This window comes from Trachurus trachurus, assembly GCF_905171665.1.
Source record: "Trachurus trachurus genome assembly, chromosome: 1".
Classification (NCBI taxonomy): domain Eukaryota; kingdom Metazoa; phylum Chordata; class Actinopteri; order Carangiformes; family Carangidae; genus Trachurus; species Trachurus trachurus.
In genome coordinates, this window is record NC_139891.1 from 3,277,732 (window position 1) to 3,304,421 (window position 26,690).

The 26,690-nt window shown below is 42.2% G+C and overlaps 1 protein-coding gene across 2 annotated transcripts in view; it reads right to left on the bottom strand.

Moving 5' to 3' along the window:
* The window catches only part of rptor (regulatory associated protein of MTOR, complex 1), a 222,743-nt gene that overhangs the window by 99,152 nt on the left and 96,901 nt on the right, over window positions 1-26,690 (bottom strand). For both annotated transcript variants that reach the window (XM_083982130.1, XM_083982131.1), the window contains exons 7-8: window positions 23,731-23,906; window positions 4,771-4,830 (exon numbers count right to left, since the gene is read on the bottom strand). In XM_083982130.1, coding sequence (XP_083838256.1) covers window positions 4,771-4,830; window positions 23,731-23,906 — 236 coding nt within the window. The remainder of the gene's footprint in view (window positions 1-4,770; window positions 4,831-23,730; window positions 23,907-26,690) is intronic.

The following is a 26,690-nucleotide window of genomic DNA, read 5'->3' on the forward strand; positions in this document are numbered from 1 at the left end:
CGTCAGCTCCAAACTCTCTCGTCTGCACCTCGATTACGGACCACAGTGTGGTTTTACACACAGCATCATTTGACTCGGGTGAAGGAACAACAACAGTCTCGGTACAGATCAGTGGTAGCTGTTGCTGCTGTGTTTTTGAAATTTCGCTCGCACTCTTCCAGTGACAACGCTCTGTCCAATCAGTGGAAGGCAGTCGGCTGACGTCACGTTTTAGTATCGCTTCGGCTCGCTTGGAACCAGGGCCGAGGAGGAACTAAAATAGTACCTGGTACCAGATACTAGGGCTAGTGGAAAAGCAAAAAAAGCGTGCCGTGCCGTGCCGTGCCGTGCCGTACCGTGCCGCGCTAGTGGAAAAGCGCCATTACTGGGGGGAGAACAGAGTTTGTGGAACTGTGTTACGCAATGTCATTTGATTCTTTAAAAAAATCATATCAATTAGTGCTACTTTAATGCAATGAGAATTATTATAATTATTATAATTATAACCATACACTTTCTGTAGTTAAATTGCCGTGATATGTTTTGGTCACACAGTGTTAGCAACAGTGCAGAGGTGAGATGGCCAATGGGTTTAGTGCCTTTTATGTTTTATGAGCTCTGAGACTATCCATTATTTAACAGTGAGAGACATCTGCTGAGTCAACAGTTAGCCCTCTGTACAACACGTTGGACATGCAATGAGCCAAACCTGCAACTTAAGCATCAGAGATCCCACCAACCCCCCCACGGGTTCAAAACCAACAGCCTTTCTCTGTTCATATCAAGAGAAAGGAAGGCTTCTCTGTGACCTTCATTTTGCTTGAACGACTAGTTTTTAAATGTTAGTGAATAAGGCTTTTTAAAACCTTATTCTAACATTCAATTCTTTAACTCCAGTTTATTTCTTTCCTACATAGAGTCTAAATATAGCCAGTTCAGTTCAAGGTCATGTATCTCATGAATTTGATGTATTACTCCTGTTTTTTCAATACTGTTTGGACCTGACAACATCTCCAATCCAATTTCACCAGAGCATATCCACTAATACAGAAAAGGTCAGCGTTTTCCACAGTGAGAACTTTGTCTCTTAACCTTACTGACTTGCCATTAGTATACAATCCTGCGGTGTACATGTCTGAAGCGGACAGCTAACACAGGGAGCGCAGGAGCGTCTGAGACACAACTGAGCAGCCCGTGTGTGACGGCTTCACCCTGCAACCTGAAGGGATTTTCTTCTTTGAAGGGAAAGTGAAACAGTTATTGTTTGTGCTGGTTGTGGCTGTACATACTGAAAGGCTGTTATGGGAATCAAACGCACAATATAGTGGGTGAGTGTTTCTTTAGCATGTGTTGATTTGGAGCCGACTTCTTTCAAGCCCAGCAAATGATTGGTGGGAGAATGTGGCTTTGTATTCAGATCACAGTTTGTTTTGCCTTTGACAGAAATCATTTGGAATTTCATTTTGCGGCAGCAGACCGACTCCTTTGTGAAACTGTCAAAGTCTTTGATGTTTCTGTTCAGTGTTGAACACATAGAAGTAGAATGAAATCAGGTAAAGTCCTCTCTGACGTAAACCGGTGTGACGCCTGTCGGTGCTGAAGCTCTCCTTACAGCAATCGGGTCAAAAATGACTCTCCTCTTCTCTCCTCAGGAGCCTGCTCCTTATTCCATTCAGTAACGTCATGAAAAATAAACAGGACATGAGCGACTGGGCATGAGGAGAGAGCTTCAGTGCTGTCAAACCCACCAACTGATGCCGGTGCAGTTGAGAGGGAAGAGGGAACTACAAATGGAGAAAAAAAGGGCTTATTTCTTCAAAGGTGTTCGTCATCACTCTAGTGGTTTCCCATCCTGCCTTGGGAGTCACTTGGCAGTAGCTTTACGTACATTACTGAGGCATTTCCTGCGCAATACTCATCCACTGGAGAGGAGAGGGAAAGGGAAGGGGGATATATAAAGATGAAAGAAAAACTGCAAGCCAGTAAAAGAAAAAAAAAGATGAATAGTTAAAGTTAATTAAATGGTAAAAGAAGGAAGGACAGTGACAAATAAGAGACAGCTAGGGGAAAAGATAATGAAAAATATAGATAATTCTTATTAGTCTTGTGGAAACGAGGGAAATAAGTTGATAAATATGACAAATATGTAAAGCCACCACAAGTTATCTGCCAACACACTGATTTTCCCTTTGGCCAATTGCCAGCAAAGTGTTTTCTGATATATCAGATGTGATATATGAAGAAATAATGACAGAATGCATTATGAGTTGCATCAACTCCAGATACTGTATGACCTGCAGTCATCTCTGAAGAATGGGCATTTGGTTGATGACAGAACAGCTGGTGTCACAAACTACCACAGTGAGATTACAATAGAAAAGAAAGTATATCATGTACTGTAAAGGCTCAAAACAAAGTATGTGTCAAATAATACACATACTGCACATGGTAGAACCAGGTAAAAGACAGTGAGGGGAGATCACCTGTGCACCGGTGACTAATGGTGTATGTGCAGCACTAACTCAGAGATGCTAATGCAGAGTTGTTTGATACTCACCACTCTGCTGCTCTTCATTCACCATTTCAATTGCTTCTTCTTTGCTGTTGTTCATTTTCAATTAAACTCAACACTCCCCATAGATTTCCAGTTAAACGCTGGACAGGAAACACCTTTGAGCCTATAGGACCTTTATCGAACCAGGGCCGCCTGCAGTGATGACTATAGACTCAACACATGGGGCGGAGGTTCTACCAACTGAGCTAAACACCGCCCCATGGTGAACATTTCTCAAGAAACTTTAAAAAGTCTAGAAAAAAGTGGTAAAATTTCAAGAAAAAGTTGGGGACCCCCCTCACACCTTTACAGGACCTGTTGGTGCTGTGCAGCAAATGAAGAAGTGGCTGGAATGAGCTGCTCAACAGGAACCCTGCGCTACATCAGAATGGTGAAAAACTAAATTACAGCTTCAAGTCACGACTTACGACTTTTTAGCGTTCCAGGCAACCCACTCGTGTTTTTCCGACCTGTTTTACCTGTGAAAGTCACTATAACGGCCACTCGTAACTTCCGACCCGTGAACTCATACCAGATCGAACTGGTACAACTTCACAGGTCGGAAAAACACGCGTTACGAGTTGCCCTGAACGCACCATAACTTCTTGTCAGCGATGGAGTTAGCAGCCCCCGCCCTCGTCATGGATCTATTGGTCCTCGTCCCTACGTCACCACATTCACGCGCATCCCTTGGCTGCACACACAGCCCTTCATGCCGTTCTCTCTCCTCATTGGATAAAACTTGTAGGATACGAGAAAAGTTTTCTCCTCGGCTCAGAACAGAGCAGAGTGACTGACAGACCCGTGTTTCGGTCCAAACACTCTATATAAGTGATTGCTGTTGGAAGATATAACTATTTAAGACTTATATTAACACAAAAATGTGCTGTGTAATGTGCAATAGATTAGCCTGATTTTAGCCAAACAATAATTCAACAAGTGAAAGAGCTCAGTTTGAATGAACAGAAATGCCATTATCAAATTAAAATGGCAGAAAACCAGAGGGGTAGTCAATAAAGCATGAAAATAAAATATACAAATATAAACTGGGGTTACTCAAAATAAAGACATGTCTCTATTACAAATCACTCCAAATAAACCCTGACCTCTCCGAGCAGTTGAGGTAAATAAAAACTATATCAATTTGAGAATTTACAGTTCTGTCAAAACACTTGTTTGTTGGATTGAATGAGGATTAGAAGTATTCTCTCCACAGAAAAACTCATAAAAACATTGAATTTGGACATACAAAGTGGGATGGCTCTTGCGAGTTACAGTCTGATGCACCACAAACACACACACACACACACACACACACACACACACACACACACACACACACACACACACACACACACACACACACACACACACACACACACACACACACACACACACAAAACTCTCCAGGACACACAGGACAAAGGATGAGCTGGCTGTCTCGCTGCACAAACCTTCAGCCAAACACTCATTTAAAGTCTCGTGGAAGATACAGATGTGCAAGCGACTCATGTGGCTGTCAGTGGCAGGTTGAAACAGTTTGGGCAGATGAAGAAAACGATGATTTGCTTTTGGAAAACAAACAGCATGAAGTAAAGCGTGGTCATTAAAAGGCTGCTGAGGCGGTTCAACACCTCACGCTGCTTCCAACAAGATGCTTTCTCTCTGTCCCTGAGATTAAACAGTCAAGTTACTCACTACTTCCAAAACCGAGTCTCCTCAACCAACTTCGTTTATGAGTGTCATTTTTACTCTCCCCCGCACATACAGAGGGGAAAAAAACAGAAAACCCACCGCTGATTGTTCTGTGAAACTACTAAAACTTTGGATGTGACATTCTTATTGAGCGCTAATATCAATCTGAGAGTGCGTTGCCTGAGAGCGAGAGATGTTCTGCGCTCTGTTGCTCGACACCCGGAGGTTTATTGAAGAAATGTGGAGCTTTAAATCTGCCAAACTACTGCCGCTTTGGCTGTGAGGCGGGGAAACAAAAGGCAGAGAATTACACCTGCAGGATGGAAAACAACACAGAGAGAGAGGAGCTGACAATGAGGAGGAGGGAGCGGAAAGAAAGACAGGGAGACAGACGGAGGGAGAGACAGACGAGAGGAAAACAGGATAATGATCTTTCCACATTGTAACCTCCTTGGAGAGACAGGGCTGAGGATGAGGGAGGGAGCTGTGACAGAGGTTTTGGGGTCTGTTTTCTGAGGATGGGGCTGTGGAGTGGCACTTACTTCTCAATGAGGTCTAACGTCACCCCTGGCACCAGCTTGGCACTCTTCTGCATGCAGAACCTGCAAAAAAAAAAATCAGAGATGAGGATGACAAGTTATACAGAGATATAAAAACGTTTGGCCTCTACAGTACGTCGTGTACACATTTTACGACCTTCGAGGGAGACAATCAACAGATAAACCACTCAAATGAAAAACGAAAGCTTCAAAGATTACAACCGCTGAGCACTTTGATAAGTGTATTTTGGCTGAGTTACAGTCCGAGGGGGTGGTGTGGGGTGTGTGTGTGTGTGTGGGGGGGGGGGGTAGGGAGCGGAAAGCGCAGTCATATTTCTGAGACGTCTGGCATCGGGGGTTATTGTTTACCGTGCGTGGCGGGCTCTGACAGGTCGGCCCAGCTGTAAGTCACAGCAGGTCGGCTTTCAGAGCGGCGACAGATGCACCGCGCTGCTCTGGGCTCACAGCGAGTTATCACACACCTGGAGGAGAGCAGGTGTGTGTGTGTGTGTGTGTATGTGTGTAAATCAGTCATGCGTCAGCCGAAGGGAACATTAAATAAAGGAGGACTTAAGGTGGGAAAGAAAAGTCCACACACATCCAGCGGACGTGAAGCACAGCGGCATTCATCTGGAGGTGTGTGCAGAGTGTGACAGGTCAATATAACACAGTGTTGTGTCATCATGGGAGTTGTAGTCATTCAAAAGGTTTTCTTTTTTTCTTTTTTTCACCTGGAGCTGAATTTCTATCCATAACAGACAGATCATGTGATTATACCCGTTACACATGTTTCACATTTGTATGTCAGGGAAGAGCTTGCTGAATTGATTCTGTAGATTTATTATCATCCAGATGTTCTGGAGCTTTTTAATGGCAGATGAATTATCCACAGAGTTGGTCTTACGTCCATAACAAACAGAAGAGAGGATTATAAGCAGCACACCAAATAAAAAGCAGTTTACTCTAAAAATCAATGATTCAACAGAGTAGTTCTCGGTGGACGCAGGGAGCAGTTACCTAACATTTGTTCAGCTTGTTTCTCTTATTCAGACGTCTGACGACTAAAATCCTCTCATCTGCTCCCTGCAAAAAGTGGATCTTAAAAATGTGGCTCGAAAATGTTGAGCCTCTGGCAAGAAAACACAACACTGATGATGCATATGCACATTAAGCTGACTGTTAGTGTAGCACGGTTAAAGTCACAGGTTAGAGCAGGCAGGGGTAAACTAAGGCCAACAACACTGCTCCCACTGAAACTGAATGGAATTTGAATGTGAATTTTATTTTAGGTTTGAGCTTTTACATGTAATTTATACTGGTTCACACAAACACTCTCCATCCACCTGATACTGGCCCAGCCGTCAAATTTTAAAGGGGACATATTATGGAAATATCACTTTTTGAAGGGTCTTTAACATATATTCGGGTGTTTGTTTTGCCTTCTAGTCCCCAAAATGCGTGAACTGACAAAAAAATCTGTAATTTTCAGGCTCCCTGGGTTGAAATCCATGTGGTTTTATGAGCTGTTCCCTCAGTTGTCTTCCAGTGATGTAACTAGCTTTCTAATTTGCATAATCCCACCCCTACTTGGTACCAGTAGAAGGGGCGGGGCAAGCAGTGGTTCATTTGCATTTAAAGGGACAGGCACTGAAACCAGCCGTTCTGAACAGGGCTGTTTAGAGAGGATGAAAAGAGCTGTGATGTTTGATCCTTGGGGGATTCTGACTGAAGCATGTCACAGACATGTCTTTAAGACACCTGGGAACTATTTTAATTTGTGGAAAAGGGACATAATATGTCTCCTTTAAAACTCACTGTGGCCCCTGAGCCAAAAAGTCTCTGGATTAGAGAATTGCTGTAAACATTTGAGGTGAAATCTTAATGTGAAAAGTTTGTTTGTCATATTATAATTTTAAATATGACAAATATATCTATGATTGATTATCAAACATTAATGATTCCTTTCCAACAACACTTGAAGCTGCCACTCAATAGCTTGAGGATACTCCGGCGTCACAGAAGTCACAGATGGATCTGGGAATCTGTATCCAACACCTGACCCACCCTGACTATGACCTCAGCTGTGGCACTTGCATTGAAGGGTCTGTCTCCTTCCTGCTGCTGGAGAATAATGAGATCCCACACGGCAGCAGTGTGACTTCCTGTCTCTTCAAAGTGCAACACGGGTCCTGACCGTGCCTGGTACTCGTGAAACAAAGAGGAGGTAGGATACAACCAGGACAACTTGTTCCAAAGTCTTAATGATCATCAGCAACTTATTTGAATGAAAGCCATGATAGACAAAACCTGCTTTGGCATGTGCCAGAGCTTTGCTGTTTGTTGCCAACACAGGTACATGATTGTTTTCCCATCACAACACGATCCAGGACCAGTCTACATTCACTTTTGAATTTCAACCGAACCACAGATTCAATATTTTGCTCATAGTCTCGTCTGTGTTTGCAACAGGGAAACAGTGAATCCCCAGACATAAACTGAGATGATTAACTAAAATTGGAGTCTGGCGGAAACCGACAGACCGGCCAAAGTAAACAGAGCGCAGACGTAGCAGGAGTCTTACCACCCAACCTCTGTGCACAGAGATACAAGATGGAGGAGAGGTGGAAAAGGAAGGAGAGGAGAGGTCTCTGCAGCATTTGGTCGCTCCAGGATCTGCTGTGAGTTTGATCCATCGCCTGTCTCATAAAACAACTAATGATAGAAACAGACCATATTATTCTCACTCAGAGGAAGGTCAGTCTGTTTGATATTATCTTCATAGTAGATGAGTACAGTATATGTCTATTTCTTTTCTTTCACCAAATCTCCACCAAATGAATGCTTTTACTGCTAAGTAATGAGTCTATTCTCTAATATATCATCATAATACTGTAAAGCAGTGGTTCTCAAAGTGGGGTCCGGGGACCCCCAGGGGTCCTTGAGGGGGTTTAAGGGGGTCCCCAACTTTTTCTTGAAATTTACCACTTTTTTCTAGACTTTTTAAAGTTTCTTGAGAAATGTTCACCATGGGGTGGTGTTTAGCTCAGTTGGTAGAGCACCTGCCTCATGTGTTGAGTCTACAGTATAGTCCTCACTGCAGCGGCCCTGGTTCAAAATCCATAGCTAAATGCTCTGTCTGTCCCTCTGTCCACCTAACTCTTTCTTTCATCGTGTCTTTGAAAAGATGGAAACACGTACTGTAGCAGAATTGACGTAAAACGTGATCCAATTCACATTTATTTATATTTATTTATTTATTTATCTGTTTCCATAAGCATTTATCACATAAGCCTTTTATCGATCAAGAGAAAATCTGATGAGATCGACAGACCAAACTTTTTGTGAATTTTACTGCTAGCATAAGGCATTTTTAATTTGATATAACTAAATGTACATACAAATGTGTGTCTGGAAACACAGCTATTGAGACATACATGTGATATTAAGATCTGCACCGGTCTATGGTGTACTCGTGAGCTAGCTAGCAGCTGAACTTTACCCCCGACACTGCAACGTTGTGCGTCTTTGTGCTCTGACCACCCATCCATAACAACAACTCCTACAAACTACTAATATTGGGGTGTGAGGTCTCTCTGGTCTTTGTTTTATATCTGCAGCATGAAATTCAACCCAATGTTCCACTGAATCTACTATCGGCTAATTAGATATGCATTCGACACCACCCGAATGAAAAACATCACATCAGAGAAAGTGTTAACGCTAGAGACTCTGTCAAACAGAAGACATAATTAATCTCAGTCTTTACAAGTTTGGAAACTAATTCTTAAAAGCATCTGTTTGTCAGACGTGATGGGGGTATTAGAAGGTTTTCTAACTAATACTCAAGAAACATGGAGGAACCAACGTGGAGTAAACCACATGGGCCCAGCGGCTGCTGGATACAATGAAGAGATGGGGAAATAGACTTGCAGAAGAATTGCAAGAAGCCTGCATTGCATTCCCCCAAGGTTCATCTGCTGCCTGTTTCTCCTCTAAAGGGCTGAACTGCTGAAGTACCCTCAGATCTGCCTGGTAGCTCAAGTGATGCCCCTCGCTTGTAAGTCGCTTTGGATAAAAGAGTCTGCCAAATGAGGACATGAAAACCTAAAAATGCAAATGGAGAAAAGCTTCTCTTTCCTCACAAAGGGACACTTTTGGCTCTTGTCCCTGAAACCACTCTCTTGCTCACCCATCAACTACACCTTTATTTTTACCCTTACTTGATGATGAGTAGTAAACTCTGATGAGGCATTGTCGTTTTGCATTTTTGATTGTTCATTTTAGCATTTATAATAATTCCCATTGTAAGGAATTTAACACCATGATGCTGCTGATAAAGCGCACACTCAGAAATTCAAATTAAAGTGCTAGATAATATTAATACAGTTCATTGAGTTGCAAAGGGATAGTGATTTCAGTCACAGTGAGAGAGTCTGTAGCCATGGCAACAGTATTTGTATTTAGGTAGGCCTACAGCAGTACTTTAGTATGTAAGCATGTTGGCATGCAATTTAACATGCTGATATCTCCATGTTAATTTCATGGTAGTGCAGTATACTAACATGCTAACAGGTCAATCCTTTGGTTATGAGAGTTAAAGGGATGTTTCAACATTTTGGCAAATTTCCCTATTGCAATAATCCGTTAATCGTTACCATTAATTGTTGGTGCAAGCTGTTTATAGATCAGTGGGGCAGAGACGCGAGCTGCTCAGCTAACGCTATGGAGGCATATGGTATTTCCGGCTTTCCCTCATCAGACTCATCAAATACACAATCCAACAACTCCAAAACGCTCTGGTGGACAAGTTGTGACCACATTCACCACGCTATGAGATATGTTACGAGACAGAGTTGTCAAACATTGAACCTACATTTGACATTTATTACATTTCAGACACGGCTTCTAGGTGGAGTGATTTCAAAAGCAAGTAGTTCTGAGTATTTGCCTCATGTGTTGTAATGTTACATAATTATACGTTATTATTTGATAGTGTGGTGAATTGAGTTGTTGGATTGTGTAGTTTGATGACGGAAACGTGGAAATACCAAGCAGCTTGCGTCTCTGCTCCGCCGATCTAAAAACAGCTTGCACCGACAGTTAAAGGTAACCTACTCCTAAAACCATAGGGATTATGGCAATAGGCGAATTTGCCAAAATGTTGAAATATCCCTTTAACATCATCAACACATTGGAAGCACTAGTTGAAGCGAACTGTGTGGCAGCTCGTGCAACAGATGTTGAAACATTTCACTGAATACTTTGATAGCTTTGACCTATGGATGGTTACGAGACCAAAAAACGTTTTTTGAAATAAGCTTTTGTTGTTATGACAACTACACAATGCTCCTGCTCCGAGGAGAAAACAGATAAGCCCACAGAAGTACAGAAGGGCTGGAGGCCAGAGACGAAGAGCAAACTGAGAGATTATTCCAAACAGAGAGCAAGGTGACCACACTTTAATTGGATTGGTGAATAAGAGAGAGCGAGTGTGTGGGCGCTGAGTGGAGAGGCGAGGAGTGGGCTTGTACATATTAAACTTTGAGGAGGGAAATGAAGTGGATCTTGTGTAAGGAAACTACTATACTGCTGCTGGGGTGGTGGCGGTAGAGGTGGAGGAGGAGGAGCAGGAGGAGCAGAGCTTCTCCTCCGGTCCCTGCAGGACCGGATCTACAGCTCATTACCCCTTCAATCAGCCTCCCCGTCCCAAGTCACAGTCTCTATCAGTCAGGAGCTGCAAGGACTGCTGGCTGATCTCAGGTCTAATCTGCTCTGTCACACTCCTGCAATATGCATGAGCTATCTCTCCCTATGCACTGTATGTTGCATGCAACCTGTTTCTTTACATATTTTAAAACCAAGGAGAGGTGTGAGTCGTACTATTCTCACATGCATTTTCTGCTAACATAATCAACAATAGCAACATCTCAATAATTAGCACTGTTATCAGACATTGAACACGGTATTTAACATCTCCAACACAGGCAGATATGTGTATTCTCTCAGATGGTAGAGCAGCTGTGTCACTAAGACGGTCCACGATAAGGATGTCACGTACTTGTTTTCACAATTAATCACAGTATTAAATTCCACAATTAATTAATCGTAAATACCGTCACTTTCCAAAAAAGATCATGTCGGAACCATATCGGCAGATCAGGAACGTAAGGTTCAACGTAACATTGAATGGGTAGGTTAGGTAAATGTTAGCGTGCCATTTGTAAAAACTAAAATAAAATAAAAAGATGAAAATAACAATAACATTTGGTATAGATGACAAATAATCACTGAAATAATTCAAGCATTTCCCTGCGGGGTTAACAATTGGTCCTATATTAATAGATACTTAAAGGGACAACGAGGAGTTTTGGAAAAGCGAAGCGTTTTCACACTACATTTATGAGCCTCCGCGCGCACCGTACATTTCTTTGACCGGGCGCAAGACGGACTCATGTTTTCATTCATCAATAATTAAAGTCAGAGGTTCAAAGAGATTCACATACCACCGTAGTTCCGACCATAAACGGCGATGCGGCTGCGTTATTCTCATGATTCGCAACGAAGGAAACGCTGGTCGGCTCGACCAGCACTTCCGCCACCACTAATAATAACAAAATAACGATAGAGACAGAACGATATATTTATCGAAAATGGGCCCATTAACAAGTGTGGGTAGCGGAGATTCATCCACATTAACGTGAGACTTTTTTATAACCGAATAGAAACTCCTCGTTGTCCCTTTAAGATATTTTGTGTATATGATTAGAAATGTAAATATATTTTGACTATAATTGATTTTTACACCTTCACAGTGTGAAATTAATTAATTCATTCATCGTGATAATACCGTGATTATTTCTCTGACAATAATCGTACCAAGAAAATCTATAATCATGACATCCCTAGTCCGCGATCCTGTGGTTACAAGTGAAAACCTGAGGAGGGATAATGGCAGCATACTGTAGGTAAAGTGAGAGCCTGCACCTCTGCAGAGGACAGCAGCTATAATCATCCTAGTCAGTATCAGGGGTCCTGCCCTCTTTTCCTTCTCCCACCCTCCTCGTCCTTTCTCTGAAATTAACAGCTTTGCCTCCTGTGTGTCTGTATCTGTTCTCGTTCCACATCTTAAGGGGTTTTGCGATCACAGAACACTTTCTGGAGATGGGGTGTGGGTAAACCTGTGATTTTGGACTAGATGGAGGGGAAAAAAAACTTGACAAGAGCAGAGCAATTGGGGTCAAAGTTGTTGCTATCAGACAGTCAGAGTGCCACCTGAGACATACACTGCTCAGACAACATATTGACCACCTGCCTAATCTAGTGTCGGTCCCTTTTGCTACCAAACACACAACAACCTGCTCTGCGCTGTGTATCCTGACAGCTTTGTATCAGAAGCAGCATGAACCTGTTCAGCAGTCTGAGCAACAGTATCTGGTGTGTTGGATGGGAGCACACGGGCCATGCAGCCTTCTCTCCCCACGTGTATCGATGAGCCTGTGGCCGCTTCACCACTCTTCCTTTCTTGGACCAACTGTTGATAGATCCTGACCACTGCAGACCTGAGACCAGGAACAGCCACAAGAGCTGCAGCTGCAGCACATGAGACCCAGTCGTCCTTGGAGAACTGGATCAGATCCTTAACCTGAACATTTTTCCTGCTTCTCACACATCAACTTTGATGACAACATGTTCACCTGCTGCCTGATACATCCACCCACTAACAGGAGCCATGATGAAGTGTTATTCACTGTTATTCACTTCACCTGTCAGTGCTCAGAATGTCAGGCCTGATCTGTGAAATGTGGCCAGAGACTCAGGGTTCTTGACCTACAACACTGGAAAACACACAATGGCACGAAATAATATCTTTGCTTAAAGATGTTAAATGTCCGTTCAGTTTGTATAAAGTCTTTTTCTCTGTAGAATATATGAAAAAAAAAGACTGAGAAGAAAAGAATATTTGCATTTCAACTGCCTATTACCACATTTCTCATTGTTACATAAGCTGCTAACAAGCTGCTCATTAAGTGGCAGTAGGCTCCTAAGCTCCGGTACAACACCAGTGGTTTCAAAGCAACATCTCAAATGATGATATATTATGATTACTGTGATCTTTTTGATCATTAATAAGACAAATGTGAGGAGAGAGAGGGTCCAGCCTGACCAGCATAGAATCAGATTCCAGGACTACTTTCATTTCAGATGAACATCAAAGTGAAGTGCTCCTGCTGTACCGGACACATTATGCTAATTAAAAGAGATTTCCTGAACACACACAGATGTTGACCTCGCCTGCGGCACAATTCATTTCAGATGGAAATCCACCCTAAAGAATCGCCACATGTGATTTCCTATACCATTTCACTGCTACATTTTTAATTAGTGAATTTTAACAAGTTTCTGTTTCAGCCGAGAACAGAGACAGACCGGAGTTGTGATGTCACGCAGAGACAAATCATGGAGCAGCAGCTCTGCCGCTGAATAATAGGACAACTGCTTCGACTACGACAGCTGCTGTGGTGATTACACAGGGAGAAGAAGAGGAAGGCTTTCTGAATCACAGCTGTACATTCACAATGAACTCATCTGAATTCATTAATATTAATTACCTGATGACGTCATTATTCAGGTGGACTCATGGACTGTTTCTCTCCAATCAGCCATACAATTCATTCTGAATCAGAATTTGAAATTATGGATGACTGGTGTATAGACTATTGTGTATGTCAAAGTAACTACAACATGTTCACAGACATTCATTCAGTGAAAAACTAACTAACATGCAGCCAAAAGTTGTTTTTTAATTTTGAAACAGGCTCCATTTCCATCAGAGTGCAGTGACAGGTTGATTTCTCAACAGTAACATTGCTGTCTAATGACTTCCCACAACTTCAAATGAATCTTTAGCAAAAAAATATTCACTATTATTTGTTGTTAATTAATGCTTACGGATGCTAATGCCAAGAAGTTTGCTTTTGGTTATAAAAGAGTCTCATATTAAAGCAGAAGTAAGCGATCCGGTCGTTTTGGCTAATGCTGCGTTCCAGGCAGGCTTTTGAAACCGTAAATCACAGCTTCAAGTCACAACTTACGACTTTGTAGCGTTCCAGGCAACCCACTCGTGTTTTTCCGACCTGTTTTACCTGTGAAAGTCACTATAACGGCCACTCGTAACTTCTGACCGGTGAACTCGTACCAGATCGAACTGGTACGACTTCACAGGTCGGAAAAACACGAGTTACGAGTTTCCTTGAACGCACCATAACAGTCCTCGTCCCTACGTCACCACATTCACGGCGTCCCTTGGCTGCACACACAGCCCTTCATGCCGTTCTCTCTCCTCATTGGATAAAACTTGTAGGATACGAGAAAAGTTTTCTCCTCGGCTCAGAGCAGAGCAGAGGGACTGACAGACCCGTGTTTCAGACCAAACACTCTATGTAAGTGATTGCTGTCGGAAGATAGAACTATTTAAGACTTATATTAACACAAAAATATCGCTTACTTCTGCTTTAATGTGGTTGAATCTACATTATCCACATTTGTTAATGGATCCATTTTCGATAAATATCGTTTTGTCTTTATAGTTATTTTGATATTATTATTTAGTCGACTCGTCCAGCATTTCCTGGTTTCCCAGACGCTGCCCGGCGGGTCATGGGAATAACACCGCCGGATCGCTAGTTGGCATCGTTTATGGTATCTGATCGTCTTCCAACCTCCACATTTCATTCTTGATGAATGAAAACATTCTTGGCAAATGTTTTCACTTTAGTCCGTCTTGCGCCGGTTCAAGAATTTCGCCGTGTGCGCGGAGGCTCATGGGAAATGTAGTGTGAAAACACTTTGCTTTCCAAAACTCCTCGTAGTCCCTTTAAAATTAGGCTTTAGCATAACGATTATGCCCCACCTACTGTTAATCCATACGCTATGTTCAGTGTAGCCCCCCCTGGTGTTTCCCTACATTACTGCTGGATGACACTTGTGTCAAATGTATTAGATTTGTTGTTTTTGTGCAGTTATGTTTGGAAAAAGTGAAGACTAACTAGTGATATGCTTCTGTTAAATACTTAGATTTTGACTCTTTAAAGCTCCTTCAGGCAAATGAGTGACTTGTGACCTTGTGGACCCATCGGTTAGTACTCTACGTAAACAGCTCATCCCATAACCAAAACCAATAGTCCGCAAAGAAAACATTTTGTTGTTTCGACAACTTCAAGCGGCTGCTAAAACTTTGGGATTACACCAAGATCTCTAACAGTTGAACTAAATCTTCCTGAAGTGGAGAGAACCTGAGTAGACTCAGAGAAGTAGCGAAGGGCCAGAGGCCAGGGATGAGGAGGAAATTGAGGGATTATTACACAGAGAGAAAGGTGACCAAACTTCAATTAGATTGGTGAATAAAAGAAAATGAGTGTGTGTGTGTACACAACACCAAATAAAGTGCAGGGAACCTGGGAGACAGCCTGATTTGTCATCCAGCCTTGACTTTGGGCAGTGGCGCATTTAAAGTACCGTACTTTTTAAATCTGTTTTAAAAAGTTTTTTTTTTTTTTTTTTTAACTACACAATAATATGATTTTCATATTAAGACAGATGAATAATTGAAGTTAATTTCATTTAACAGCTTTTTAATCTGTGATGAACTGAAGAACACTTGCATCCTGCTGGGTAACTATAGTGACGTCAGCCCAGCCCAGTTTGAGGGGTTTTCTGAGGTGAAGCTGCTGCTCCTCTAAACCCACCGAGGTCTCCAGCTCAGATATATGCAGAGTTATGTAACAGTGTCCTCTGTGGTTCACCCTACATCGAGAGGCAAGATGGGTGTGTCAACACATTTATACATTATTTACAATTCAGTTATTTAAGCCAAGGCTCCAGAATGAGAGCACAGTGGAGTGTGTGTGTGTGGGGGGGTGTAAATACTAATCACCAGTGCTTTATTTTCTCTCATTCCCCCTATAGAAGCTGAGGCGCAGCCGCACGTCTGTGTGTGTGTGTGTGCGGTCATGTGAGCCCTCACTGCTACATTTCCATTAAAGCATCATCTGCTTTCCTGCTCTTCAAGGTGCAGGCGCTGTTCGCAGCTCGTACATGACAATAATGAGATGCTACTGAGCAGCGAGGCTCAAAGCATTACATGTGCACATCATCATCAGCATTAACAGCATGCACACGCTGCCTGAGTTTAAGGGCGTGCGTGATTATTCACATACGTGCAGGAAAACACGGCACCCCGGGGGTTAGGGTGAGAGTGTGTGGAGCCGCTGGTGTTGTTGGTGCAATATTGAAGAGACGGAGGCGCTTGCTGAGGAGTTGGCTCAGCCTGCTTTGCATTCCACAGAGATCCCTTCGCTGCTGTCTGCTTCTTCCCTCAAGGGCTGAATCACATAGGTGATCTCACCCGCACATCCCCGAGATAAGGTTCTCCCAGATAATCCCTGTGTTCGTCATGAACGGCCAAATTTGGCTCTTTAACAAGAAATCTACAGCCGGGCTGCAGCGGGCTCTGGGAGCCATGTGCTGGCTTGCTGGCACAGCGGTGCTTTGATCTAAATGCTCAAGCTAGTGTGCTCACAATGATAAAAAATTCTGATATTGAACATCTTAGAACTTGTGCAGCTTAGACTAATAGGAATGGCCTTTCCTTTATGGGCATTTAATCATAAAACAAAGTGTTGGAGAAACTCTTGAATGGAGGTGTAAGAAATCACCACACTAACAAGTCATCCTGCTGCTGATGTTACAGCAAAAGTCAGGAGATCTATTATTAAAGGAGACATATTATGCCCCCTTCGCACAAATTAAAATAGTCCCCAGGTGTCTTAAAGACATGTCTGTGACATGCTTTGGTCAAAATCCCCCAAGGATCAAACATCACAGCTCTTTTCATCCTCTCTAAACAGCCCTGTTCAGAACAGCTGGTTCCAGTGTCTGTCCCTTTAAATGCAAATGAACCACTGCTGGCCCTGCCCCTTTTACTGGTAACAGGTAAGGGTGGTATAATGGAAATCCTAGTTACATCACTGGAAGACAACTGAGGGAACAGCTAATAAAACCACATGGACTTCAACCTATGGAGCCTGAAAATGACAGCTTTTTTGGTGTTTAGGGGCCAGAAGGTAAGACAAACACCTAAATAAAGAGCCTTCAAAAACAGATGTTTCCATAATATCATATATAGAATAATAACTTTTCATTTGAATTTATAGCCACTGTTTCAACGTGAAAACAACATTTTTAATTCACAGTGCACTGTAACCTGGGAATTTATCTGCTATATGCCATATTGCGCGTCCTTTGTTTTTGTTCAATTAGATAATTGTTGTTTTTGTTAACTGGCTTGTTGGTTGCACTAACCGACGCCTGCATCACCTCCTTTCCTCTGCTCCTACAAACCAGTCTGCACACCAGTACCCCCCATTAAGCTGGCCTGCTCTCCCTGTCTCCTCTTGGTATAAACAGTTTTCTTGTCTGTAACAACATCTATGTCTCATCTGTCTGTCCTGGGTGAGGATCCCTCCTCTGTTGCTCACCCTGAGCTTTCTCCAAAATTGGCTAATCATATAAACTTGCCTTGTGTTGAACCAAAAATCCTGATGCCAAGCTATGTGAGAGGTATACGAATAAGATTGTTTCCTGCATTTCAGCTACATGAATTAAACATATTGTATTCTAAACAATATAAATGAACACAGTTTTATTTTTAATATAGTTGAGGTGACAAGTCTAAAAGCAAAGTTTCTCCCTGATCCAGCTCCTCAGTAGGTGGGGCTCACTGCACTGAGTATCCAAAACTTTCCCCTCCTCTTGGTGCACGATGACTAATGTTCTCTGGCAAAGTCTGAACACTGTTTAATGCTGATGCATCAGGTACTTATTGAGAGGCCGCCAACATCAAAAGAAATGGCAACATTACAACAGCTCCACCTTTAGCAGGACAATATTCTGACACACGGTCTGAGCTTTTATCGCTTCTTCCGCTCTTTCTCGCTCCGTTCCGCTGAAAACTCCGCTCCCCTCCGTCTCTATTTTCAGACGCTCGCCTCCTCCGTTCCCTCCCCATCCGCTGCAGCGGTGGGGAAATCCCTTGAAGATGGCGCTCCATCAGTAATGATTTTCTGCTCAGCTGAGCAATGAAAGGTACACATGCACTCATTCTGCCTGGCACTCCCCATCTCTCTTCCTCCCTCTCTCTCTGTGTAACCCCCATCATCCACCCCTCAATGCATCTCATTAAAGTTTTAAAGCCAAGGTAAGCCAGCACATCAGTGAATCCCTCCATCCACCCACCCTGCCAAACTCCACCTCATCCCCTCCTCATTTCTCTCCCCGTTTCTCACACTGGGGCTGTGAAGTTAAAGAGAAGCTAAGGCAGCCGGGGATGTCTTTATTTAGAAAATAATAAGCCTGAGCGGGTGAGATGGCAAATGAGGATATGAAAAATAGGAGCAGGGAGGTGTCCGGGGGGGGGGGGGGGGGGGGGGGTTGGGGGTGAGAGGGAGCTGCATCATCTTGTGATGAGCTCCGTGTGTCAGTGCAGGCTGGAGAGCAAGGTGATGGAGATGCAGGCCACAGCTGGCATGTTGACTCCACTGAGGGACACCGGGACTCTTCTCAATCAAATTGTTATTCTCTACCAAACCTGGCAGGAGGACACAGAGTGGCAGCTGGAAACTATGGCTGGAATTAGTAATGTCCCCGCTAGCAGCACCAAGGACTTCCTGCTCCAAGGCCCCGAGTTTAAAACCAATAAACAATAAAAAGTGATAATTATGAAGAAGAAGAAGAAGAAGAAGAAGAAGAAGAAGAAGAAGAAGAAGAAGAAGAAGAAGAAGAAGAAGAAGAAGAAGAAGAAGAAGAAGAAGAAGAAGAAGAAGAAGAAGAAGAAGAAGAAGAAGAAGACGGAGAACTTATTAACAACTAGGTCCATGATGCTCATGTCAATAGATGCTCAATGAAATTCAGTCATTAGAATATTAGCATATTAGGCTCCTCCAGATAAACAGTTAGTGGCTTCACTAATGTGTCATTAAAGCAGAAGTAAGTGGAATGTTTGTGTTAATATAAGTCTTCAATAGTTATATCTTCCGACAGCAATCACTTACATAGAGTGTTTGGTCTGAAACACAGGTCTGTCAGTCACTCTGCTCTGCTCTGAGCCGAGGAGAAAACTTTCCTTGTATCCTACAACCTTTATCCAATGAGGAGAGAGAACGGCATGAAGGGCTGTGTGTGCAGCCAAGGGATGCGTGTGAATGTGGTGACGTAGGGACGAGGACCAATAGATCCATGACGAGGGCGGGGGCTGCTAACTCCATCGGCTGACAAGAAGTTAGCCAAAACGACCGGATCGCTTACTTCTGCTTTAATATGGACATATCATGTTATGTTGGAATGTCAAAAGAGAAACATTTTGATGAAGAGAATGTATTCTGAGGGTACCGGGGGGCGGAACTAGATAAGCTTTTGCTTCTCCCGCTTTCCCTTTCGACCATGTTGCTGTATTACTTAAAGGGACAACGAGGAGTTTCTCCAGTGGCAGAACGAACAATAAAAAAGTCTCATATTAATGTGGATGAATCTACGTTACCACTTGTTAATGGGCCCATTTTCGATAAATATATCGTTTTGTCTCTATTGTTATTTTGTTATTATTAGTGGTGGTGGAAATGCTGGTCGAGCCGACCAGCGTTTCTTTACTTTCGGTTTCGTGGCGAGTCATGAGAATAACGCAGCCGAATCGCCGTTTATGGTCGGAACTACGACGGTATGTGATCGTCTTCCAACCTCTGACTTTAATTCTTGATGAATGAAAACATGAGTCTGTCTTGCGCCGGTCAAAGAATTTCACGGTGCACGTGGAGGCTCATAAATGTAGTGTGAAAACGCTTCGCTTTTCCAAAACTCCTCGTTGTCCCTTTAAACTGAGATGATGTGTGATGAAGTCTGATTTAACTAACATGTCCGAAATGAATAAATAAATAAAACCATAGAAGAAGAAGGGGGTGCAATGTGATGATGTCATTAAAAGAGGACTTGGAAAGAGTGATGAAATAGAACATTTCTGTTAGTTTCATCCAGCTGTTTTCATACAGATGAATGGAAACTATTTTAACGATTATGAAAGATTATTGTGGTTATCTCACATGATTGCGATCAAGAGAATTTGTAATAATTGTGAATGGTAGCAGTTATTAGCGACTGGTCACACAACCAAATGAGGATGTAGCAGCAAAACCACAGAGAGCAAATGAAGTCTGACTGAATAAATGAATAAAATGTTAATACTCTTCTTCATATAGCATTTATGGTAAATGAGCTCACCAAACTCAACAGAGTCATGGGAGGAAATCTCATATATAATGCAAATGTAATAGAGGAATACATTTCTCCTGCTTCATGGTGACCATCAAGTTCAGTTTCTTAACACTGATCACTGACGGATGACCTCACTGTCGCTGAGTCCTTAATAAAGAGAATCAGTCTCAACTCTATCTCACAAGCTGTGCCAATCCGTTCCTGGAGGCAGAGGGGTATTAAGGAATAGTTCAGTCAATATTATCCAGAAGGCTTTTAGCAACTTGTTCTGCGAAATGGGATGTTGGTCGGGAATATCAATATTAATGGCATAACACTGAGACCTCATTATGCTGAAGGTCACGGCGGGATGTGGATTTAGAGCCGAGGAAGATAAACGAAACTCTTCAACACTTCTGGCAGAAGAGAAACATTCTGTGCGCTGTAGGACACCTCCTGAAGGCAACCTGTCATTCTCACTTGCACACTATTCAAAAAAAAGAAAGAAAAAAAGAAAGAAAAAAAGGGAAAAAAAAGTTATCCGCCTCTTTCAAATTTCTTCTCTGGAAATCTATTAAATCACCCAACGTGTGCAATGTGAATCCAGTCATTAAAATGCCAGAAAAATGGTGCAGGTGAGAAATAATTCATGGCACCGCTGTGACACTGCAGATATAACGAGTATCTGAGCAGGAAGGGGAGAGACCCTTTAACTCCTTACTTTGCTTACTTTGACACAGTAGGCCTCATTTACAACAAGTACTTTGCCAGGTGTTGTAAGATACAGATATTTATACTGTATTCTGTAAGATATAGAAGATCCTTTGTACTATGTAATTCTTCTGTAAATGGTAGATGAGCTTAATTTCCCTTTGGGGATTAATAAAAGTGATTCTTATTCTTACTATTCGTATGTGGTGGCTGCATTACAACAGATGTTGCAGTGAGTTGTAACATTAATGATGACTTTGTTGTATTCAGGGCTTAGAGACAGAGGTTGGACTGCCCACTGTAGCTAATGTTTAACTATTTAACATGTTAAACTTAATGTAAACTATATAGGCTGATGGGAACATGCTAGCACAGCAATGATGGTGTCAGCTATTGGTAGCTAACGTAACTGTCAGCTGAATGCAAGTGAGCAGATAGAAATACAATAAGTTCACAGTTTATGGAAGAAACTTTCTTGCAAGATGTATTTTAACGTTTTAAATCTAGCATTAATGCGATTGGGCCGACGGAGACCAGTCAACGTCAATGTGTGATCAGACATTGACTCATCCATGGTAGCAATAAGAAAGAAGATAAGGTGTTGTGCAATTTCAAAATATCAGAACTTGAAAAAAGAAAAAAAAACAGCACATATTTTATGAATCTGCCTCATAAATGTAGAGAGGCGAAAGGAAGAAAACAGACTGGAGGGATATAATAAAAGTCTGACTCCAGTCAGAGGCTGAACTCAACACACAGACTCTCCAAGCACATCTATTATCACACATTTATAACACTATCATCATCACACGCACGGTTGGTACATTGACTGGTGGTGGTGAATAAACACCAACGGTGAAGTGAGGTGAAAACCTGCTTTGTTTTTGTCTGAGTTATTGAAGGTGAAAGTTACCTTCACAGATCTGAATTAAAGGTCCAGTCAGTGTGTAATAATTGTCAAGATTTATTGGCAAATCTGAATCTACTACCCATGAATATATTTGTGTAAGTTAATCGCTATAAAATAAAATTTGTTTGGTTTTCGTAGCCTTATAGTTATTCTTTTAGCAAGGGTCTTGTTTTAGAGAGTGTCGCCATCTTGCGCTGCCATGTTTGTACGGCAGCCCAAACGGAAATTCCAGCCAACCAGAGAGCACGTTTCAAGAGTTTCGCGTTCATCAATAAACCAACGATGAAGAAGGAGGAAGGAAAGAAGAAGGAGGAAACAACAGACATAATGGTAAAATGATTTAGATCTTCACCTCATCGCTCCATGCTCCTTAAATACTCCCAAAACACTCCCAGTCGTGGTAAACAAGTTTTTTTTTTGTCTTCGGAGGCCACCGTCACTTTGCCGACATGAAGGGTGAGTGCGAGCGAGTGAGTGAGCGCTGCGATCTAGAATCTGAACGCTAGATATCACCGTTCTCCTCAGATTTTACACACTGGACCTTTAAGGAATATGTGATCAGAGAGTAATAATAATATGATGCCTGTTGCAAGCAGAAACTTTAAGTCAATACTCAGAAAGAATGATTTGGTAGTGAGAAATGACTTCTTGGCTTCCCAGTGCTGTCAGGATTAACATCCCACACAGCAGATGTGGAGTTACAGTAAAATGTGCACATAGAATATGAATGACATTTCTGTGTGTGTGTTGTGTTGACGGGGGATCGGAGGTGATGCAATCACCTTTGCCTGGGTGTGCAAGCCCCACACGCACACTGTGCCCCACGCACAGCTGACTGGCCACCGACTGATGCAACTCGTGTGCTGCTGCGGTTTAGCATGAAGCTCTGTCAGTACTGTCCTCTGAATGATGCATCACCGTGAACTCATTCCCCCTGCACGTCTTTCACCTCTGTTACCGAGGTGCGCTCTGCGGGGATCTTCGGCCCCGCATCACTGTGGATCAGTCGCTTTACATTTCTGATCACAGCTAAGAGCTTCTCATCGTAGCTAGGACGTGAAGGGGGTCAGAGCTGAGAGCGGTGTTTGCATTCTGTGCAGGAGACCCACAACAAGACTGAACAGATCTTGAATGGCAAAGTTGTTCAATCATTGTTTAAAGCAGTGGTTGAGTGGGGTCCGGGGACCCCCAGGGGTTTTTGAGAGGGTTCAAGGGGCCGGGGGTCCCCAACTTTTTCTCAAATTTTACCAATTTTCTTCCCCCAGAAATATTACATTTTATTTCCAGAAACTTCTTGAAATCTCTCCAAAAATGTATGCCATTGGCAGCAATATGACACGTACACTGACTAAAAAAAGTAACGTTATTCAGTCTCAGAACAAATATTTGTGTATTTCTGGTGTCAGTGTTCCTTGATGTAAAAAAAAGTTTGAGAACCACTCGTTTAAAGGAGACATATTCTGCCGCTTTTCCATAAATTAAAATAGTCCCAAGGTGTCTTAAAGACATGTCTGTGACATGTTTCAGTCAAAATCCCCCAAGGATCAAACATCACAGCTCTTTTCATCCTCTCTAAACAGCCCTGTTCAGAACGGCTGGTTTCAGTGTCTGTCCCTTTAAATGCAAATGAACCACTGCTTGCCCCGCCCCTTTTACCAGTACCAGGTAGGGGTGGGATTATGCAAATTAAAAACTAATGACATCATTGTCAGACAATTGAGGGAACAGTTTGTAAATCTACATGGATTTCAACCTAGGGAGCCTGAAAATTACAGATTTTTTTGTCAATTCTCACACCCAAATATATGTTAAAGAGCCTTCAAAAAGTGATATTTCCATAATATATCCCCTTTAAATGTTAACAATAGGAGATAGGAGAACGTACCATCTACTGCACTACATCAGTGTGAATTCAGGACGTACTCTGAGCGCACCACGTGGAACACAAACACAAATATTCCCTCCTTGATGTCTCAGAGCTTTGATGCGCAGGATGAAGGAGTGTTGTGGCAAAACAAACAAGAGAGAGAGTGAGACGTTACCATCGGAGGGCGATCTTGATGGGCGTGGTGAGGCAGGAGGTGAAGAGGTCGGCTGGGAGGTCGGGGTTCATGGGGAGCAGCTCGCTGGCCTCGCACGCCGCCAGCTGGATGCAGTTCTTCATGGAGGGTGGGAGGGGCATCTGGGCCAGCGGGTGGCTGGGATTGATGGCTGCCACCTGAACGGAGACAACACAACACAACACAGCGGTTTGTTTGTTTGCTTTCATTTGGCTGCAGAGAGCCACCTGCGCCGCATCCAGCTATACATCAACATATATAGAAAGTGTCAGGTGGACACACTTCTCCATCCTGTCTGTTAAAAAGAACAGGCAGCCTGCACAGATCCAATAAGGAGACTTGTTTTTTTTTTTCTTAAGCTATTTGGGTTTCAGACCCAAAACACTGAATTATTTAAGTGCTCCACAGCCGGGGCCTGTTGTCTGGGGAAATGAATGACAGAGGGACTGAGACAAACAGGAAGCTGGGGAACAGACATCTTGACTTTAAAGAGGTGAAACTTGTTTGTGGCCAGTGTTTGTGTCAGTCAGAGGACAAAGCACACACAGACACACAGCGTCTCTTTGTGAGGGCACGAATTTAGCACCAAAAAAAAAAGTTTGTGCACAGCAGCTGCAAGAGTTTCACTTCAAACTGGTTTGCACTGGTGTTTCACCAACCAGAGACTGAATTATTAGCATTCAAAATGTGTCGTGCCTGAGCTGTAAAGGGTTTAAGTTCAAGTTTAAGTTTAGATACAGCAACAAAAGCAAAGTGAGAGGAAGACTTGAGCTGGAGATCAGATAAAACATGAAACGAAAGGTCAGAGACAGACTAAGAGCTGCTGCTCCACACTGACACACACAGATAGAAAGGTGGTGACAATACAGAGAGGAGAAGATGGCACACAACTTAAGAAAAAAAAAAGATGAAATCTTAAGTGCCTGGATGCCTGAAGTAAAAACAAGTAAAGAGAAAACTATTCTCAAGTCCAGGTGTGAGTTTGTGCAAATATCCAGCAGTGGCAACAGGTGAAGGTATCAGCAGCCTGCTGCCACCTCCACAGGTCTGTTGTCAGTGCTGTTTGTGTTCAGCAGAGCCGGAACAGACTCTTCTCTGCTCAAAACACAACTTTCCTACAGTCCATTTCACTTCATCACGTGTCGACTTTGAGCCGCAGACCTCAACATCCCCATCAGAGATGAGTAATTATCTTCATAACACACACAGAGCTGAAAATCTAAACAAAGTGAGATCTACTTTTGCTTGGTTATGAGCAGCTGAGATATTAGCTGAGACATAAAAGTCCTTGTTTTTGCCTTGTTTTCCCTCTGTTGCATGAAAACAAGAGAACAAAACAGACATACAAAAAAAAACATAAAAACATGCGAGTATGAGGGCTCTTTCCAAGTCCACCATTATGAGCTTCCAGGTAAAACATCACAAGTGCCTAAGACATTTCGAGAACATAATGATAATGTGAATGTTTATCGATCCCAGTGTGGATATTTCCCTCCTGCCCCCGTCCCCAGCAGGCGGTCTTCACCTGGTAAACAATCCACTTGTCTATTCTAAGAGCAGAATTGGTGTGGTGCATCGGTCGCTGTGGGGCGGCTCGCTCAATAATTGTGAGCTTGAAAAATGGAGAAAGCTTTCATATGATGTAAAACTTTAATTATATTTGGAGCTCCTGACTATTTATGTGCTCGATGGGCTGTTGTAGTGTTGATTTGCTTTCAGGGAGTTCAGTATGGTTTTTGTCTTTTGCTAAATAGGCTTTAATGAGCTGTGGGTCCTAATGGAGACAGCAATCCAACACTTCTCTTCATCATCACTGACTGCTAGGACTCTGGAGCCCTGCTCAGGTTTAGGAGATATTATCCATTTTATTATTGCTGTTATCATTATTATTATTATATGACTACATTATGCTGCTCCTCATGTTAAAGGGATATTTTAACATTTTGGCAAATATACCTATTGCCATAATCCCTATATATAGCAGTAGGTTCGGTAACGCTTTATATTAAGGTCCTTGTAATAAGCATTAGTTAATAGGTAATAAGGCCCTTATAAGTGATTATAAGATGCTTATTAACATTATTATGCATTTATAAGACTATATATGTATTAATAGACTCATTATAATACAGTTAATAGCAGACTATAAGAGATTTATAATAACTTATAATAAACTTAGTTAACTGTTTGTTGATGCTTATGAACATTAATAAAATCCTTATGAGTATCTTATAATTGTTCATAATAACATTACAAACACATATATTGACTCAACTAGCCCAATCATTATGTCTTTGTTATGCCTTTATTAATCTTAAGGTCTGTGTAATAAGCGTTAGTTAATAGGTAATAAGGCTCTTATAAGTGCTTACTAAGTATTAATAGTCTCATTATAATATAGTTAATAGCAGACTATAAGAGATTTATAATAACTTATAAGAAACTTGTTAACTGTTTGTTGATGCTTAAGAACATTAATAAAATCTTCATGAGTATCAATTTAGCCCAACCATGATGTCTTTGTCATGCCTTTATTAATGTTTTTTTTTGTTTGATTTATTAACATTAATATATACTTTATTGCTCATCGATTATAAGTTAACTATGCACTTGTTAACAGTTAACTATGCTTTTTGCAGGTACTGGATCTAAAGCGAGAACAATGTCTTATTAAGGCTGATAAATATTTTATTATGCATTTGATTTTGGTTTTCAGAAAAGTGCGTCGTCGGAGAAGAGCAGACTTGTACAGACAGACTCCTGCACAGTTTCTTCTCAAAAATCAGTTTTCTGAGTTTGTTTTGTGTGTCTGGCAAAGTCACTTTTTTTTTCTTCCTCCTCCTTCCAGTGTTTTTGAGGGACCGCTTCTTTTCTGCTTTTTCTCAGTCTGTACAGTATTGTTGAGTGATTCGTCTACCTCTTTCGCTTTTATTTTGAAGGCA